Here is a 19,416-nt window from a genome sequence, read left to right as displayed (position 1 = left end):
AAACCAGAATAACTAAATTGTGTCTTATATTTCTGCCAGTACTTTCTTTAAATTAAATAATTATTAATTCAAATTAAACCAATCATTTAAACAATTTATTTTAAGAAAAATTAATAACGTCATTTCTTGAAACCGAATAAAGTTTTATTTTCCTCAAAGATATTTTCACTTCAACTTAAAAAAAAATCAAGTTAAAAAAACGATTTCATCAATTTAAATATAATTTTTTTCTAGATGTGTATAACATTTTCTATAAATTTTCTTTAAGTAACTTTTTTTAATTTATTGTTTTAAAATCGAATTAAAAAGAAAAAAATTATTAAATTTATATAAATAGGAAATTATATTTACCCCAAGGTTGCTCCGCTGGGGCCCGATGCCTCTCCCAGGCCTCCTCCTCCTCTCAGTGTCTTCAAGGTTGTCCTCTTCCACTTGTTGTTACACACGCGGAACACTCGCGAATAATACTAAATTTGCGCGCGTGAACTTATTATTTATAAAGTTTTTCGCGCAACACTGCGGCACTTCGTGTTTATAAAACCCATGATATGAGTTCCCATGCGCAACGTCCCAGTAACAATATTCATTGCCAAGTAGCGGGGGTGCGATTCCCGGCCCTCGAATTAGGATTCTATCGAATGGGAGTTATGACAAGTTTATTAGTCCAATACTTCAACGGCACTCCCGGAAAAAAACGCGCGACGCGACGAACCGGCTGCGGTTCGTTTATTTTATTACAAGTCAGCGACGATGGATTTTATTCTCTTCTCGTCGTCTTCCATCTCGAGGAATATCTGTAACATACGATATCTATTATTGCAGCAAGAACCATCACTGCAAGAAACACCATCGCGAGACGATGGTGTTTCTCCGATTGTTTCGCCGAAAATCGATATACCACTTTCTGCTTATTGAGAAGAATAAGGAATAATGTGAATATAGATGATGTAATCGTAATACCGTTTGAAGATAGTGTATGTGGTAAAATATCAAGTAACAACTACAAACATAACGAAAGAATTGAACATCACAATAATCGTATTATATCATTTGTTATATTTTTAGAATTTTTAAAATATACGAATATACGACTTTCACGAAAAATAATTAGTTTTTTTTAATTAATAAATAACTGAATCAACTAGAACTTTTCAGAATGCTTTTGGTTACGTTCAAAACTACAGGAAAAGTATTTTTTCGTACACAGAATTGTCAAATATAGACCAGCGTCTCACCCATATGTGAGAATATATACGATTATCGCCGAAGTTGATAATTTATTATTAATTAATAAATAATGCAATCAACCGGAACTCTTTGGAAGGCGCTTTAATATGTTGACAACTGTAGGAAAAATATTTTTTCGTACACAGAACTCTTCGAAAAAAACCAGCATCTCACTGATATATGCAAAAAATCGATTTTTTCAAAAGTTATTAATTTTTTGTCGATTAACTAATATCATAATCGACCGCAACTCTTCGGAAGGCGCTTTAATATGTTGAGAACTGTAGGAAAAATATTTTTTCGTACACAAAACTCTTCGAAAAAGACCAGCATCTCATCTATATATGCGGAAAATCGGCTTTTTCGGAAGTTATTAATTTTTTGTCGATTAACCAATATCGGAATCAACCGCAACTCTTCGGAAGGCGCTTTAATATGCTGAGATCTGTAGGAAAAATATTTTTTCGTACACAGAACTCTTCGATAAAAACCAGCATCTCACCTATATATGTAGAAAATCAGCTTTTTCAAAAGTTATTAATTTTTTGTTAATTATCTAATATCGGAATCAACAGCAACTCTTCGGAAGACGTTTTAATATGTTGAGAACTGTAGGAAAAATATTTTTTCGTACACAGAACTCTTCGAAAAAGACCAGCATCTCACCCATATATGCAAAAAATCGGCTTTTTCGGAAGTTATTAATTTTTTGTTGATTAACTAATATCGGAATCAACCGCAACTCTTCGGAAGGCGCTTTACTATGTTAAGCACCGTAGAAAAATAATTTTTTCGTACACAGAACTCTTCGAAAAAGACCAGCATCTCACCTATATATGCGGAAAATCGTCTTTTTCGGAAGTTATTAATTTTTTGTCGATTAACTAATATCGGAATCAACCGCAACTGAATCGACCGGAACTCTTTGGAAGGCGTTTAGATACGTTCAGAACTGGAAGAAAAATATTTTTTTGTACACGGAACTCTGTTATGTAATATTATAAAATAAATATTTTATAATTTTTTTTTAATTAAATAAACTATGTTAAACGCTAGAACTCTTTCTAGAACTATAGATTTTTTAAAAGAATTGGGTCTGGAAAATGACGCAGGACAAACTGAGACGCTGCCTGAACCTGGCGTCTCACTTTGTCCGTTTTTTTCGCTTTAAAGGCTAGAACTATTTGTTTTATCTATCAGGAACTGTAGAACTATTGAAAATAAACCCAGAACTATCAATGTTTAGTGAGTTTCCATCAAATGATATGCCAGCTTTACACATCCAGGAAAAACAGAAAATATTGCGATATCGCATGGCAAAGATGGACAGTAATATAGCGGCAACAAAAGATATAATAGAAACGGAAATGATAACAGTCACGTTAAAAAAAACAATGTAATATCACACGGCGATCACCATGAAACAAAAGAACAAAAATCACCGAGAAAAATTAAAACTGAAAGAAACAGAAAAAAAGAAGAAAATGACAACAGTCGTGGCCATCAAGAACAATCTGACGGTTATGCAGAAAGTGGGAAATACGATAAAAGAAAATGCTTATCGCAATAACAAAAAAAGCGAAACTGTTACCATCAGCGAAAATTGCGGCAATAAAAATCAAAATAGAAATTTCACAGGACATTGACGTTGTATCTGTTAAAGAATCGGATAAATATAAAAGAATTAATGAATCTTTATGTAATTATAGTAAAATTCTCAATACTGGAAAATGTGGCAATGACATAAATCAGTATTACAACTTATTCAAATATTTATTTACAGCTTTGATTACACCGTCCATTACTTATTAGAGATAAAAACTGATTTGTGCTCAAATAAAATTTTGCAATAAATTATAATTAAAACCAACAGATCGTCGCAAATAACAACACGCGTTTCGTAATACATAAAAATTTGTCAATTAAAAATAATGCACTTTAGTTGCTTTTACAATAATAAATTTTCATTCTTTTTTCAGCTAAAGAAGAACAATTTACGCAGAGTATTATGTCAAATTTCACCGCATAATAGTAAGCTTTCTTACCAATTGAATTACAATGTTCCTCTCGCCAAGCCAATTTTTAAGCACTTTTGATATGATGTCGAATAATATTGAATATATCTAAATATTTTAGCAGCAATTGATTTCTGCATTGATAGCTTATGCAAGTTGTTTTAACAAAAATACATTTCGCATTTAATTCTCTTAATAATCTTGTAATTTAACACACGTTGTAATAATATAAAATATTACAAAATAAAATAATATAAAATATCATATCAAATAATTAATATTATACATAATTTAATGAATTATTTTTGATTTATGTCTCTTTCTTCAAAAAATAAATTTTTATTTATACAATGAATAATCTCGAAAATTTGTAATTGTAATTTTACACAAAACCTCGAAATTTTTATGATTTGCGTGGAATGGTAGATGAAATTGGAGTAATATCTAATAAACTTTGTAAAGATCCAGTTTTAAAAGTCTCCATAATCATATACAGCATATTATGTAGCAAACTGTAGGAGGAATATCACTTTGCTATAATATCGTTCTTTGTAGAAATTGTAATTATAAATCGCAGCACGAACGGGGTCCCATTAGATTCAGGTGACAATAGATTCAGGTGAAAATCGCTGAAAGTTGGAAGGGGTATAGATGGAGAGAGTACATGCACATAAAAAAGAAATAAAGTGCGTCAGTGTACGTATGCACGTACGCACACGCACTGGAAGAAGAAATTCGAACAACCTTTACACAATACACCTTGGATTTTTCGAATATTTTTTAGATATAACTTTAAGAAAAAAATCAGTCATAGTGCACGTTTCAACAAAAGGTATTCATTTTAAGATATAAAAAAGTAGTAATTTTTGAGAAAATAAATTGATGCATTTCTGGCATCTTGCCTCGCATAGAGGAAACTTAGAACAGTCGATTTATAATGACAAAAGTCCAATATTAAAATAATAACGTAGAAAAAATTTTGCCAAAAATTTTCATTAAAATCACACAGCAGATCCTTCATGACCCCGTTAAGTAAAGGTTAATTTTATAAGCATATTAAATAGAGAACATTGACCCATGTAAAAACACAAATATTAAAAGTCTTATAGGTCACACATAGCTAAACCTTAGTAATGATATTTATTGTGTAATTTTATATACATTTTCAAGTGCGCGAAACTGCGCGTCAAATAACTTTTCGATCTTAAAGCATAATTTTGTAATATTAAATTTTTTTTATCTAAAGGTAAACAATTTATGCAGAACGTTACGTTAATATTTCATCGTATAACAAACTTCCTGAAAACTGAATAGCGGCGTCCTTCGCATTAAACTAATTTTGAAACAATTCTGAAATGACATTAATAATATCACACCTTAACAGTAATTCGTTTCCATACTGATAACACATTGTTACAAAAATACAAATATAATTTGTTTTTATACGCTTAATGACATAATAATTTAATAATACAATAATATCACTAAATATAATGTAATAAATTTTATTTTATGCGTATTTTTGTATCTAAAAATAAATTTTTATTTTAACGATCAATATTCTTATAAGTTTTCGATTTTATTTCTGCTTCCATAATCAATGATTGGCACACACCTGTAATTTGGAGACGCTTACCGAAAGAGAAAGTAATACAGTGTCGTAAACCGCTGGTTAAGTTCGTCATCGTCGAGAGTGAGATTTTAGTCAACGTTTCACTCTTCAACAGCAAGCTGCAGATATTTTAAGTGTTCTCAAGAACAAATTAATCAAAAATTAATCAAATTAATCTTTCTAATCACTTAGATTGATATCTATATAAGTGTGCGTTTTTAAAGTTAGACTTCTCTACATTTAAAAATTAATTTTAGAAACTCTTTCGTACTACATTAAATAACAACATGTCTCAAAAAACAATTTTAGTGCTTCTATCATTTATTTACTTGTTAGATTTACTAAGTGCTCGTCCTGCGGAAGAACCGACAAAATTTATTCTCGGCAACATACAAGATAATGCAGAAAATGCTGTACCTTCAAAATTAGAAGAAACAAAGGTAAAATTTACATTATAAAATTTATTTGCGAAAATAAATGAAAATGCAATTATTTGAGAAACGAAAATCGAATAAAAAAACACGCATATTAGGTCGCTCCATTTCATTGAAAATATTAAAACAAAAAGTTATTAATCTAGCTCTAAATCTAATCCAAAAATATCTATGTAAAAAAGTATTATAGCTGAGTTCCTTAGTTGTAAAATTTTAATTGTATCCTCGTGATTCGCCACTATAATCGGCAGGCGACATCAAAATTGCTATTTCGTAGGAATTGTTAGAACGTGTCGCTGATACCATTAGAATTGGTCAAGGAAGATTTGTCAATTTAATAACATTGGCCAGAAACATCGTTGCCAATCGAGCAGAGGTAACTACTATATCTATCGAATTTATCTAATGACAGCTCACATATCGTGCAACATATATAAAATCTCAACAATGTTGCAGAAACGTTGTAAAATTAGTGCAACATTACTGAAATATTTTGAGCTGTATACGAGTTTACAATTCTTATAATAGCTATATACAGTGATTTAAGTAGCATCTTTATCAATATGTGAAAGTCGTGTTATAGTTAGTATTATAACATGTGGTATCTTTCGATTGATAATATCAAATAATTCATGAAGGCAAAAAATCGTAGATAAAAATTCAATTATATATCTATGCTAAAAGATATCAAAATATTATTTTCATGTTAGTCGACTAATACAAGATATGTAGAAAATTCATTAAATTTTTTTTGCATTTTCTTCTCATTTTCGCTGTTTAATTTAACTTCTGTTACAAGATATCCTTTCGTTTACACAACATTTAATTATGACATATTGACAAATTTTATTCTTTTGCAGCAAATAAACAATGAATTCCGAAATAATTTTGACTCATTGATTGCTAAATCTGACAAACCTCAAAGTCGCAGGTCTCTACAACCCACACAAAGTACAACGTCAATGGGTTTGTTTCGCCCGATATATCGAGAGACAATTCGTTTAGAAAATGAAACTGCCCAAGGTATTTTAGAGAGACGAAAACCTGACACTGTCAGACAACTTTTAGATAGCTTCCTAACTCCAAAACCTCTCGTTGACCGAATTAAGGAAGAAGAAAAATATGGTAATACGGGAGATAGATTCATCGGAATCGGAAAGGCGGTTGTTGGTGGATATGAGAATTTCAGCAATTTTTTGAATGCCCTAGTAGACGTAAGTATACATATATATATATAGTATATATATATATATATATATATATATACACACATAACAAAATATGAATATCTACATCAAAACATATAATAGACATGGAAAAAAATTAAGAAACCTAATATTCTCTTTAAAACAAAACATTCTCTCTTTTTCTAATTAAATATACAATACAATAACTTGCAAAAAATTTTATGTTTTTAGTTCCCTGTCGGTGTCGCCAGACAAACTTCTCAAGGAATAACGCATACATTGAATAACATAGGAGCACGATTCATCGGACTCCAATAATAAATATTAACAAATGTGAATATATAAACGCAATTAAATGATATAAATTAAATAAAATGTTATATATTATATAAGACACAGAAGTAAAATTCTGAAATATCTTAATCCTAATTGGTGGGTTCAGTAATATATCCGGATATTTTTTTTATCAATTATGTCAAATCTTTAGATAATGTTGTAAAAAATTATAATTATAACAAATATTTTTTACCTTACACAATTTTGAGTTTCTTATTCTCTGGATCTTAGCCTTTGAAATAAAAGTAAGCATTCAATTATGTTAATTTTAAGCAATGGTACATTTAATTATAATTTTGACGAGTCACTGGTCTATGGCGAATATCAATTCAGGAAGTTCTGCAGCGAATATTAATTTAAATTGATGTTATATGCAGAATTACAAATATACGGAAATGTCAATTTGCGATAACAAAATTGTCCTATTAAGTATTTAAAAATAATAACTTTAATAGTGTAATTTGGGAAATAATACATATAGCGTTCCTTTATAAGGAAATTCACAATAAGACAACTGCATAACAGTATACTTCTTTAAAAATATATTACTTACTTGATCTTACTCAAAGTAAGAAAGGAATATTTCTCAACAGCTTAGTTTTTTTTAGAAGCTAATTTGCAAATACATATTGTGTTGCGTTAGAGTGTAACAATGCGGGTGCTGTACGTATTTTTATTGTCCATTCTCATCGGAAGCGCTTTTGGAAAGCCAGTACGTGTATATCACATACGCATTAATACACCATAAAAATTTCAATTTTTCATTATAAATAATTTTAATCACTACTTTATATTCATATTAGCCCGACAGAGCAAAATAAATTTATAGAAATATCTTCTATATAAATACATTCCATATAAATATATAGAATATATTCTATTAGTATATATATATATATATATATATAGTATATAAATATATTTTATATAAATATATTCTATTAGTAAAAAATTTTTGAAGAATTACAAAAAAATAGATTTTTAAATAATGTATAATATATATTTTTTTACAAAATAATAGAGAAAAGGTGATATTATAGCCATTTACATTTTATACAATAACTTTATTAATAATAAAGATTTTAATTTAAACGATTATATTTATAAAATCGTTCTTCAATAAATTCTGGGCTCAAAGTTGATATATTTATTATATTGAATATCATTTATAAAAATATAGAAACACTACAATCAATTTATCAAACTTTGACATGAAAACTTTGAAAAAGAAGCCTATTGAGAGGTCAGTACACTTAAGAATCCACATTAACAGAATTCAGAATGTTATATTTTAACTTTGCATAACTCGAAATGGGTACAACCAAATAAAAAGTTAAATAACAAACAGACACTCGAGTGTACGTTCGTGTGATAATACGTTTAAATTTAAAAAGAATAAGTGTGTAATTAAATGTTAAAGTGTACCTTGAAAAAATTTCATAATGCTCAAAACTAAAAATACTTTATAACAAATGTTGACTATTGTATTGGAATATTAACATCACTACATGAAGGTAGACTAATGACTCTGTAAATGTTCATTAGAATTCGTCACGTAATAACGGAGATAATACCTAGACAGTCCATAATATCATCTTCTCTTCTATTAACTTAATGTTAAAAAAAATATTCATTTTAATAATATTCATGTTACATAGAGAAACTTAGTTACAATAAAAATTCTAGATTTTTAAGAAAAATATCAGTTTAAACTTGTTTATTAGAATTTACACAAAGTCTATGTTGCATAGTAAACTCTGTGCATGAAGTTTCTTTTAATTCAGTTTACTTTCTTTCTAATTAGAATGATAAGTCTGGATCAAGTGACGAAGGAAAAGGTGATGTATCAAAAAATAATGATTCATTGAGTAAGGAAGGAAAAACTGATAAAACAACTACAGAAAAAACAGATAATACAGTTAGTATTAAATATAAAAATAAACTATATTTATTATTAAAATGCAAAAAACTAAAAAGAGGTTATATATATATATATATATATATATATATATAACAAAAACAGTTCTATAATACGATTTTTAAAAAATAAAAATATATACAGGATATTCCACAATTTATTCAGTAAAAGTTCATGTTTCTTTAAAGATTGTAAATAATATAAAATATGAAAATTAATATTATAGAACAACATTATAAAATTTATTATAAGATGAAAACATCCAAGACTTATTGCACAAAGTAAATTATACTTATTATTAAAATACAAGATAATATCTAAAAAGTATTAACAAGAAATAAATGCAACGTTTTATTCTAAACTTCAAATAAGATTTTTTTTTTATTTATATGTAACTATCTATCTAAAACTTCACTAAATTTTAATCATAAAATTGTTACCTAAATTGACAATTAATAAATTTCTTTTTATTCAAACTTCTATCTTTTTTTAATTAGCTAAGTGATCATAATGAGGATCACTATATGGGAAGTACAGAATCATCGAATACAAGGACAATGGATAATAATGGTTTGGTAAGTTAAATATAAAAATAAATTGTACTTGGTATTGCAAAAAAATATCGCAAGATAAAAAAATATATAAGAATGTTTTATTATATGATTAGTTTAAAATTATATAAAATTGTTGTATACTAGATATCGATAATTCATCTAATTAAAGTTTATCTGTTTTCTTTAAAAATTAGAGATAATATTTGTCAACACGCATTTAAGATAAAAATAATATAAAATCAATAATACAAAATTTATTATACAATTTATTATAAAACGAAAACATCAAATAAGATTATTAAAATTTATGTACAACTACCTAACTAATAGTTTTATTTCATTTTGTACATAAAATTGTTAATTTATATATAACTAAAGTGCAATTTATATATGTATAACTAGACTAGCAACTATATAATAAATTTCTTATAATTCAGACTTTAACTTTTTTTTAATTAGACTGCTGAAGATAACATTTTTGATGTAAGTTCCAGAAAAGAGAAAAAGAACTTAAATGATGAAAATAATGGTGGAATGGTAAGAGTTAAACATAAAAATAAATTACTTATTATCAGAATACAAGAAATATTTAAATAAAAATAAAGAAAAATATATAAAAAGAGGGCATTTTACTACAAGATTTAGTTATAGTGTAAAATTATTATATATAGAATGACTTGATTTATTTAACAAAAATTTCTTTCTTTAAAAATTAGAATTGAAGCAAATTCTTCAACATAAATGTAAAAACTTTTACAAAAGTTTAGAAGATTATTTAAAAAAAATTTTAAATTTATTTCTAACAGAAATTTATTTCTAACGGGAAACTTTTAACCTCTTATTAAAACGTAATGAAAAAAATATAATTATCTCTTTTTTATCAGTTCAATTATATTATAATTATAGGACATGATAGAAATAAATATAAACTAATATAATATTTTATTATTTTTATATACATAAAACTTTTTTAAATGTTTTCAGATTTCTAAGATGTCCAATATGCTTAAAAAGATCGGAAGATTTTAAGATTTTTGCTTATGAAATAAATTCTATACAAAATAAAAAAAAGAAAGGGACATGTAAGTTGTAAATAAATTTCTTACTGTTAAGCTTTGCATTAAATAATCTTTACCAAAAATTTTACAATTTCTTGAATTTTCTATCTACGTAAATAAATTAATCTTTTTACAGGAGGAATAACTTCTTATTGACATCATAATGCATTCTTATTATCTTAGCACTTTATATATATCTATGAAAAAACGCACTTATTTTAATCTTTATTATTATTATATGAGTTAAATGTATTATTTCTTTCCAAACGCATTGTCTTTTAAAATCATAGTACTGTATTATTCAATACTATAATAAAAAAATAAAATATTAAACAATTAAACTATTTCATGAATTTCATAAATTTTTCATAAATAAAAAAATTAATATCCAACAAATAATAAATAAAAAAAGTACAAAATCCTACACAAATTATAATCATCATGAATAATGTAATAAATGGAGAATAAATAGCTCGACGGTACTATTCGTTCTCAAGTTTTATCCTTAAATTAACAATAGAAAAGTAATATATTCAATAGAAGTAATAGAAATAGAATAACAAGCAATAGAAATATATGACATTTGTGACTAAAAGTTGAAAAAATATATTGTAGTTGTAGAGATCTTTGATAACAATCCGACCTTGAAGAAGCGCATATTTCTTTCGTTTTTATCAAATTTAATAGTAGTGTATCATAATAATTGTTAGTTTAGATAATATAATAACTATACCATTAATATGTTAAGACATATTTTCGCAAAGTTAAAAAATTATCTTTAAAAACGTTTTTAAAAAATTTTTGAAATACGTGTGCTGTCTAGGATATTAACCCAAATATACAAGATATCCAAAATTCGAATGACTCGGTTTGTTGCTAATCCTAGTCGCTGAGTTTTTAATTCGCATCATCTACCGTCCAACGTTACATTAATTATCAGATATTTATACATAGCAATTGTGTTGCTGCGGAATGCGATTCTTTACACTAACCATTGTCAATATTTGTTAAAAATGGCTCAAAAGAAAAGTTTTTAAATACCATTATATATTTTAATAATTTGAAATTTTATTGTTATTATGTTATTCCTGCCTACCAAATACAGCTCATGCTAATTTGCACTTACTTTTCTTTTATAAATTTCCAGAATACTATAATATTATATGTATTTAAGAATATATTTCTTTTCCATTTATATCACTGGTATTTTTCAACCTGTCATCTGTCTCACTTTCATGGACACCTGTCTCTTAACATCCTTATTAAATACCGATGATGTAAGTTGACCAGATAAAAAATGGCTACTTGGTATTGGAACACATGCTAAATGGGTAGATGACAAGTCAACATTATATTTTGCAAATAGATTGTCAAATTCACCCACCGATTGTTGCTGCTGCTGCTGCTGCTACTGCATTTCCAAATTCTGAAAATATAAATATATTTATTCATAAATAGAATATTATTTATTGCTACTATCTTATTTAATTCATAAACGTGAGATTACTAATATATTTTATGTAATATAGATTTATCATATTCCCTTGGTCTTTTAGATGCAGTCTTAACCCTTTTGTACCTTATGGAACATATATGTGTCAAATTTTCAAAAATTTTAAAGGTTATTTATAAAAAAAACGCTATTTACTTTCAAAATGGTGGATCCAATTTGACAAAAATATACAACTTTTTTAGATTTTATTAAACTCAAACTCCAAAGCAAATCTGGCAAATCTGTGGCCCATGAACTGTTCTTCTCCAGGTGTACGTTTGGATTCTTTCTTGAGTGTCCCCTAGATGTCATTTTATTCTTGTTTAACATTTAGTAAACAATAAGGATAAAATGACACCTAAGAAACACTCAACAGGGAATCCGAATGTATTTCTGGAGAATTGCCAACAAGCCATAGTTTGCCAGGCCTGCTTCTAAAGTCTTTGGGATCACTGATTACGCATCTGTAATCAAACATTCAAAATTCAATAAAGCAGATAAAAATATTAAATTTTTTGGATTTGATTAATATTTTGATCCGCTATAATAGATCTGCTATTCTGAATTTTGAAATTTAAATTATAGATTTATAATCAGCAACCCTAAAAATCTCTAGTAAGATGTGAATTCAATGCTAATTATTTCTAGAAGTCAGGCACAATTAAATAACACTTTAGAAAAAAAATTTTTTTATGTATCAGGACAAGCAAGTTTATTTTTGTTAATTGATAGATTTAACTACTATAAGCAAAAATATTTCTTATGTTCAATTTAATAAACAAATAAATTGCCTCTAGAACCAAGATATGATCATGTAGATGATCAAATATGACAAGCTGCATTCCAATATACACTGCCAGTACTGAAAATCTATAGTACATGTCACGTACACTACAGATTTTCAATACTAGCAGTAAATTTCACGCAGCCACAGTAGGCTATGTCATTTACAATTTACGAGTATTTATACACTGTGCGAGTATTTATACATTTCATGCATCTTGCTTATTCGCATGTTTTCTATATAATATATCATAAATAGAATTTTATCTTGAATTCTGTTGCAAATTATAGATCGTCTAAAGAGGGTTGCATTATAATTACAAAAATACATATACGAGAACACAGAAATACAATAATTAATAAAATATGACAAACTGCGTTCCAATATACACTAAGAGTACTGAAAATCTATAGTTTATGTCACAAATACTATATACTTTTAGTACTGGCAATAAATTTCGGTACATAACCGTATATGTAAGAACGCAGAAACACATTAATTAATAAAATATTTACCAAATTGCCCCACGGATGCCACCTTCTGGATGGAAGTCTGCTGACTCGTTTCGTTGTTTTCTAACCTAACCATACACACGTTAACGTATACACGACCGGCCGATTTGACACCCTCGATATTACGCTGATATTTCATCACACACGATCGCGAACGCAAATAAAAAACAAAATGCACGCGAGAGTATGAACAGACATTACATTGCAAAAAGGATCGAACGGCCAATGTGTCACGTCACCTGAGACAGCGAATTGTTTGAATGAATGCACGCATAAATAAAAACGAGACAAACTCACTCCCGATTGCAAATTTTGTACTCAATATGATCGCACAACGATTAGTGACAGTTCACTTGACATTCGCGATATTCTATGCGTAGATGAAGCGTTCTATTCTAACAATTGCGCACGAACTTGACGAAGCTACGCCACAAGGATACACGATATTCGCGATTACAAACGAGAACGATCACTTCTGCGTGTGACACTGCGATTCACGATTATCAGAATACTCGCATTTGTACACAATTCGGATTGGGAACACGCGAAAAGCACGAAAACGCTTTGTTATAACGTTCGACAACCGACGAAACAGTACAAACGAATATGGCGTAGTATTGCGCAGTATGGCGACGGTAACGTTGGCAGCAGTGGCGCTCGCAACGCTGCGACACTGGAGCAGCGGTAGCTCAACGACGATTGCCGAACGGCGACGGAAATGGCCGAGCCGCCGCGCGCCGAGCGTGAGTATTGTGATAGTGGGGGAAGCGTCTGGCGGACTAGACTAGACGACACGTGGCACGTGATGCGTAGTACGTCGCGGCGTGGCCTTGTCGAACGTTGACCCTTGCGCCGCGATAAACAGCCCGTTCGTCAGTTAGCAGCGTGCGCCTCAGCTAATGCGAACTCAACTCAACGATTTTATACTGTCAGTGAGACTTACTTGCGTCGTATCGATTTCTCATATTATTACGAACTCTCGTATTATTTGTTAAATCTGCTTACGCGTACCGATTCTGGCGAAAATAGTATGTTTATTAAATATTAAACATTTATGGGAGTGTTTATGAAATGTTTTTGCTGATAAAATCTCGCGTCATTGTATCTTTTAGCTTTGATTGAGAGTGCAGTGTAAAGTATATATTATCATGAACTGCTTCCGCGGGTGTTATATCAAGAAAGAATGTTGTGCCTTTAATGCTGAAAATTTGGACAATCTGAGAGGAGGAGGAGGCCTAGTAGAGGCATCAGACGCCGGCGGAGCAACATGCGGTAAATATAATTTATTTATATATTATATCTTATGCGCGGAAGTATTATTCATTTTTTAATTAAATATTCAGAAAATAAAAATTAGAAAAAAAAATTTTTCAGTTATAAAATCTTATAGAAGCTTGTATCTAATAGATAAAGTATTCTAAAAAATTACATAATTATTCTAATTAAACATTCACTTAAGGAACATGTAAAAATTACATGCAGTAATTATTTTTTTAATTATTGAATACCTTTTCTGTCTTTCTTGCTTTAATTTGGATTTTACATTTGTTTGTTACAGAATCATCAAAACGACTTTGCAGAATAACTCCGCTGTTGCGCATCGGTCGGTGAGTGACGAATAAATTTTTATAACTGAGGTAATAGATCCGTGACAATTACTTTAAATATAATGAAAGGATATTTATATCGAATTACGATAATAAATCATTACATGCATTATATTTCATAAATCTATTGCTTCAAAATGGATAAATTAAAACAGATTAGGATTTAACATTTAATTCTAGAATCACATAAATAAATTTATATGCATTTGTTATATAAAAAAGTAAAAAAAGGATAGTATAAATAAAATAATCACGTATGTATAAAATGAAGTAAAAATGAAACAGAAAAATAAATAAATAATATAAATATATAAATACAATTAATAATATTGACGATATAAAGAAATTAGCAATATTTATTATTATAATAAATAACAAATACTTTATTTTATTTTCCTATCTTTCTTCCCAATTGTCGTCTAGGATTATATATAAATTGCAATATATACATATGCTTTTCAGTATGCAAATATTACAATCAGAAATAAAGAAATGCAATTTTAGTTAATATCTATTTAACGTATAATCTATATAAGCTATTTAACAAAATCATGTGTTTATCATCAATAAATAAAAATATTTGCCATGATGTGCCAATTTAAGCCTAAATTTTTATAGTCCATCCATAGATAATTGATTTTTCTACCAGTTAGTGGTAGTTTAAAGTTTTATGACGTGAAATCCAATAAAAATTATTTGCGGAATAAAAAAAAATTTTTAGCATTTATTTTAAAATCGATCAATTTTACGAAAATTTAAATACTTGATTTTAAGAAACATAAGTTACTATTAGAAATTTACTATTTTTAATACATTAAAATCATTTTACAAGTATTATATTCAATATATATAGCGACGAAAAATGTATAGCTATCAAAATTTAAATTGTTTTTGCTTAAGTATATAAAATATTCATTCTAATATAATTATACGAGAGAGTTATTATTTTTTCGGAGATCACGTCATTCTTTATTTCTCAACTGCATCAATGAGATTCGATATTCGAAATAATTCTACGAAAACGGGCTTTAGATTTTCTCAATTTGCGTTTTAATTTTTATTTCTGTACACATTATTATTAAACTCCGGTATACTTACAACATAAATGTTTTATCTAGAAAAAGTACCTTTTTAGGAAAGAAAATATCTTGTATTGAAAAATGTTGTTAAAAAATGTTCAAGTAAAACAATATTAAATTTAAAAATAAAAACATATTTTTATAAATTTATAACCTAAGATCTAATTCTTATATGTAAAAATTAGATTAAAGACTTTTGCATTTTGTATATAAATTTATCTTTTATATATTCGAAATTCCTTATTATTCTTACCCAAAAGTATTTTATTGTGTAATCGCATTTATTTTTATAAAGCAACTAACTCGCCTTGTAATTGGTTTTTTCATTACATTAAATTTGTAATCTTTACAACTTCTTCTCATTTAGTTTTTAATTTTTAAATTATAAAAATTTTCCTAATGTCATATACGGAAGTATAACACACGTATATAATATGTATGCGGCAATATCGATACCGATAGCGATAGCAAAAATGACATTGAGTATTTAAAAATAATAAGTAGTATAATTTTAGAGACAATATAAAGCACTCCTTTACAAGAAAATGCTCAATAAGTCAAATGCACAGCAATACATTTCTTCAAGAAATACTTCACTCGAACAAATTGATCTTTAATCAAAGTAAAGGAATATCATTTCACAATAGTTTAGTATTTTTACGCAGAAAGTAAAAATCGTGTTGCGCTTAACTGTAACAATGCGGATGTTATACGTATTTCTATTCTTAGTTCTCGTCGGAATTGTTTTCGGAAAAGCAGTACGTATACGCTACACATGCATTAATATGTCATAACTTTTTATTATAAATGATTTTTTCTTATTGCATTCTGTTCATATAAATCTGTCAGAGTAAAATAAATTTATAATGAATATATAGAAATATCTTCCATAAGTAAGAACTTTTAAACTAAAGAAAAAATTATTCAGAAAATAGATTCTCGAATACTGTATTTATAATATATCTGTTTATAAAATAATAGTAAATCCACTTAATTAATTTAATGTCAAAAGTAATATTTGTCTAAATAATGTTCATATTATGTCAAAAACTTTCTAGTTGTAATAAAAAAATATATAATATTAAAGTAAAAGTTTTTAATATTTGATAATATAAAAATGTCGACCTATTTGTTAGCATTTAATATCTATTTAAATTTTATACGTGAAAGTGTTAAATTGACAACTAACAAAGTTTATTTAATTCAGTTTTTTTTCAATTAGATCAGTGATGAAAATTCTGAGGGATTTTTAAGTGAAGGCAGCTCAAGTGAGGAATCATTGAGTAAAGAATCAGAAAAGGTACTCCACGATTTATCCAACAAAAAATTTATTTGCTTTTCTTGAATATTACATTTTACATATTTACAACGGCGTCATGTTAGTCATCGTTATCACCTAATCCGTAACCTACACGGTAGATACACCGTCTCTAATGAATGTTAATTCGTGGCCCATTCGATAAATCACACTACTTATCTATAAGAAATGCTTAGCTGAAAATATGCCTGTCGTGAATGTATTAAATATTTTGTCATTATTAAAAAAGTTGATATTATAAGACTTATTATAAATTTTCTTAAAAATGCCAGAAAACAAGCTTTTCTTGAATTTCTTATTATCTGGACATTACAAACACGTGCTCCGCGCGCAATATTTTTATTTTTTACTTTTTAAAAATAAATTGCATTAAGAACTTTTTATTTTATACATATTTCTACGAATTAGTATTTGTTAATTCCGCATTAACAGAAGTTAGCACAGCAACAGAACCAATCAGCTAGGTTTGTTACATTGTCTAGCAAATTAATTCATGAACAAAAATAAACATTTATAATAATTTACCAATTATGCAATTATTATATTTATGTAAATTAAATAATTAAACCGTTATTAAATTAACCAATTTATAATAAATCAGAAACACGGAAAATAGACTTTTAAGGTTTTATATTAGATAACGCGCCAAATGTAAAATAGGATTTAACAATTTTATTTTTGCACGTAAAATGGTTAGCTAAATTGAACATTTATAAACTTCTTTTAATTTAGTTTTCTTTTTAATCAGATTATTGAAAACATTTTTCCTACTACTACTACTACTACTACTACTACTACTACTACTACTATTTTTCTTACTACTACTTTACCTGGAGAAGGTGGAACTGATACTTCTGGTAATTGGGTAAGTACTAAATATAAAAATAAATTACACACAAATAAATTTTATTTATTATCAAAATAAAGATGCAGAAGTATATGAAAAATTTTGAAAACTCTCGAATTAAAACAATTTTGTAACATTGTAACATTTTACAATATAGTTTAGTAATATTTGTAAATAGTTTATAAAATGTTTTTTGTATATTTCAAAAATTTTCATTATTACTGATAAATAATTAAAAAAATAAATTTTATAAACTGCTAAGTTGTTTCAAGATTATTATACATGATAAAATTTATAACAAATTTTGTGATAAAATATAACGAAAAATTTTCTCCGCATAGAATACATTCGAAAAATAATAATTATTCCATGAAATAATACATTAAACATGTAAATATGGAAATAATTCTAAATAATTATTAGAATATTCAAGATAATATATCTTTAAAAAACATAAACATATTCTCAGCATATTTACTTTTTTAAAATGATCTTCTATGAATATTCAAACATCCCTAATTTGAAGAAAATATTCCACAAACTAATGGGTTGGATGGGTATTTTTCCAATAAGAATTTCTCTACTTTCTTTAAAACTTACTTTTGCAACATTTTTTCAATATCAATATGAAAATCAGTATTAAAACGTTAACAAATTATTTAAAACAAATTTATATTATTTAAATGTATTTACAACAAATTTTTAAGGTTTTGAATTAAAACGTTAATGGGGTGAACAAAATTATCTATCTTTTTAATTAAATTGTATTACGCTTATAGGATAACATAATAGAACTGAATCTATATTGTTTAGCATTACTATTTCTGTGCGACAGAATATAAAACTTCTTTAAATGTTTGCAGCTTTATAGACTTTGGAAGACGCTAACATCTTTTTTTAATTCTTCTTCCTCCGTTTAAATAAAAAGAGAAAGTATCATGTAAGGTATAAATAAATTTTTCATCATTAAATATCCTATTAAATGATCTTCATCAACAATTTTACGATTTTTCTTAAGAGTTTATAGATGAATCAATCTTTTTACAGGAAGGACAACTTTTGACAACATCTTAATGAACTATTGTTAGACACTATGAAAAATGTACTTACTACTTTGATTATTTTACTGATTTTTAATATATTTATACTTTATTATACGTATAAATATGAAAATTTGATAATTATTTAAAAATGTATCATATACTTTGCAGTCATAATAAATAATGTATTGAACAATTATATTTTGTTGTAGAACTATTTTATACACCACATAAATTGTTCATAAATAATACAAAATTGGTATAAAACAAATAATTAACTAAAAAAGCATAAAATATTATACAAATCGCAGGCATCATTACTTAAAAATTAATTAAAATTGCTCGACTTTTATTATTGCGCTTATATTCATGGGTTTCATTTATAAGTTACTAGTT

The 19,416-nt window shown here is 27.1% G+C and overlaps 3 protein-coding genes across 6 annotated transcripts; all 3 read left to right on the top strand.

The window, feature by feature from the left end:
* Positions 1-4,946: 4,946 nt before the first annotated feature.
* On the top strand, positions 4,947-7,015 carry LOC105201043. 2 transcript variants are annotated; one of them, XM_039446629.1, is made up of 4 exons: positions 4,947-5,294; positions 5,566-5,664; positions 6,149-6,502; positions 6,707-7,015. In XM_039446629.1, exons 1-4 carry the CDS (start codon positions 5,142-5,144, stop codon positions 6,791-6,793), a joined length of 693 nt encoding a protein of 230 aa, XP_039302563.1. In that variant the 5' UTR covers positions 4,947-5,141; the 3' UTR covers positions 6,794-7,015. The 2 variants fall into 2 exon arrangements, with proteins under 2 accessions (XP_039302563.1, XP_025993780.1); XM_026137995.2 differs by lacking the exon at positions 5,566-5,664.
* A 293-nt stretch (positions 7,016-7,308) lies between these two features.
* LOC113004504 lies at positions 7,309-10,685 on the top strand. The gene is made up of 6 exons (XM_039446630.1): positions 7,309-7,523; positions 8,616-8,729; positions 9,227-9,304; positions 9,743-9,820; positions 10,268-10,365; positions 10,478-10,685. Exons 1-5 carry the CDS (start codon positions 7,464-7,466, stop codon positions 10,310-10,312), a joined length of 375 nt encoding a protein of 124 aa, XP_039302564.1. The 5' UTR covers positions 7,309-7,463; the 3' UTR covers positions 10,313-10,365; positions 10,478-10,685.
* A 5,661-nt stretch (positions 10,686-16,346) lies between these two features.
* On the top strand, positions 16,347-19,361 carry LOC113002935. Of its 3 annotated transcripts, none has more exons than XM_039446499.1 (5): positions 16,347-16,573; positions 17,038-17,115; positions 17,882-17,998; positions 18,844-18,925; positions 19,008-19,361. In XM_039446499.1, exons 1-4 carry the CDS (start codon positions 16,514-16,516, stop codon positions 18,898-18,900), a joined length of 312 nt encoding a protein of 103 aa, XP_039302433.1. In that variant the 5' UTR covers positions 16,347-16,513; the 3' UTR covers positions 18,901-18,925; positions 19,008-19,361. The 3 variants fall into 3 exon arrangements, with proteins under 3 accessions (XP_039302433.1, XP_039302435.1, XP_039302432.1); XM_039446501.1 differs by having other exon boundaries at positions 18,844-18,920; positions 19,028-19,356; XM_039446498.1 differs by having other exon boundaries at positions 19,028-19,214.
* The last annotated feature ends 55 nt before the right edge of the window (positions 19,362-19,416 follow it).

Source organism: Solenopsis invicta, chromosome 3 (genome assembly GCF_016802725.1).
Source record: "Solenopsis invicta isolate M01_SB chromosome 3, UNIL_Sinv_3.0, whole genome shotgun sequence".
NCBI classification, from domain to species: domain Eukaryota; kingdom Metazoa; phylum Arthropoda; class Insecta; order Hymenoptera; family Formicidae; genus Solenopsis; species Solenopsis invicta.
Note: the sequence above shows the minus strand (reverse complement) of the source record. Positions and strands in the feature narration are given on the sequence as shown.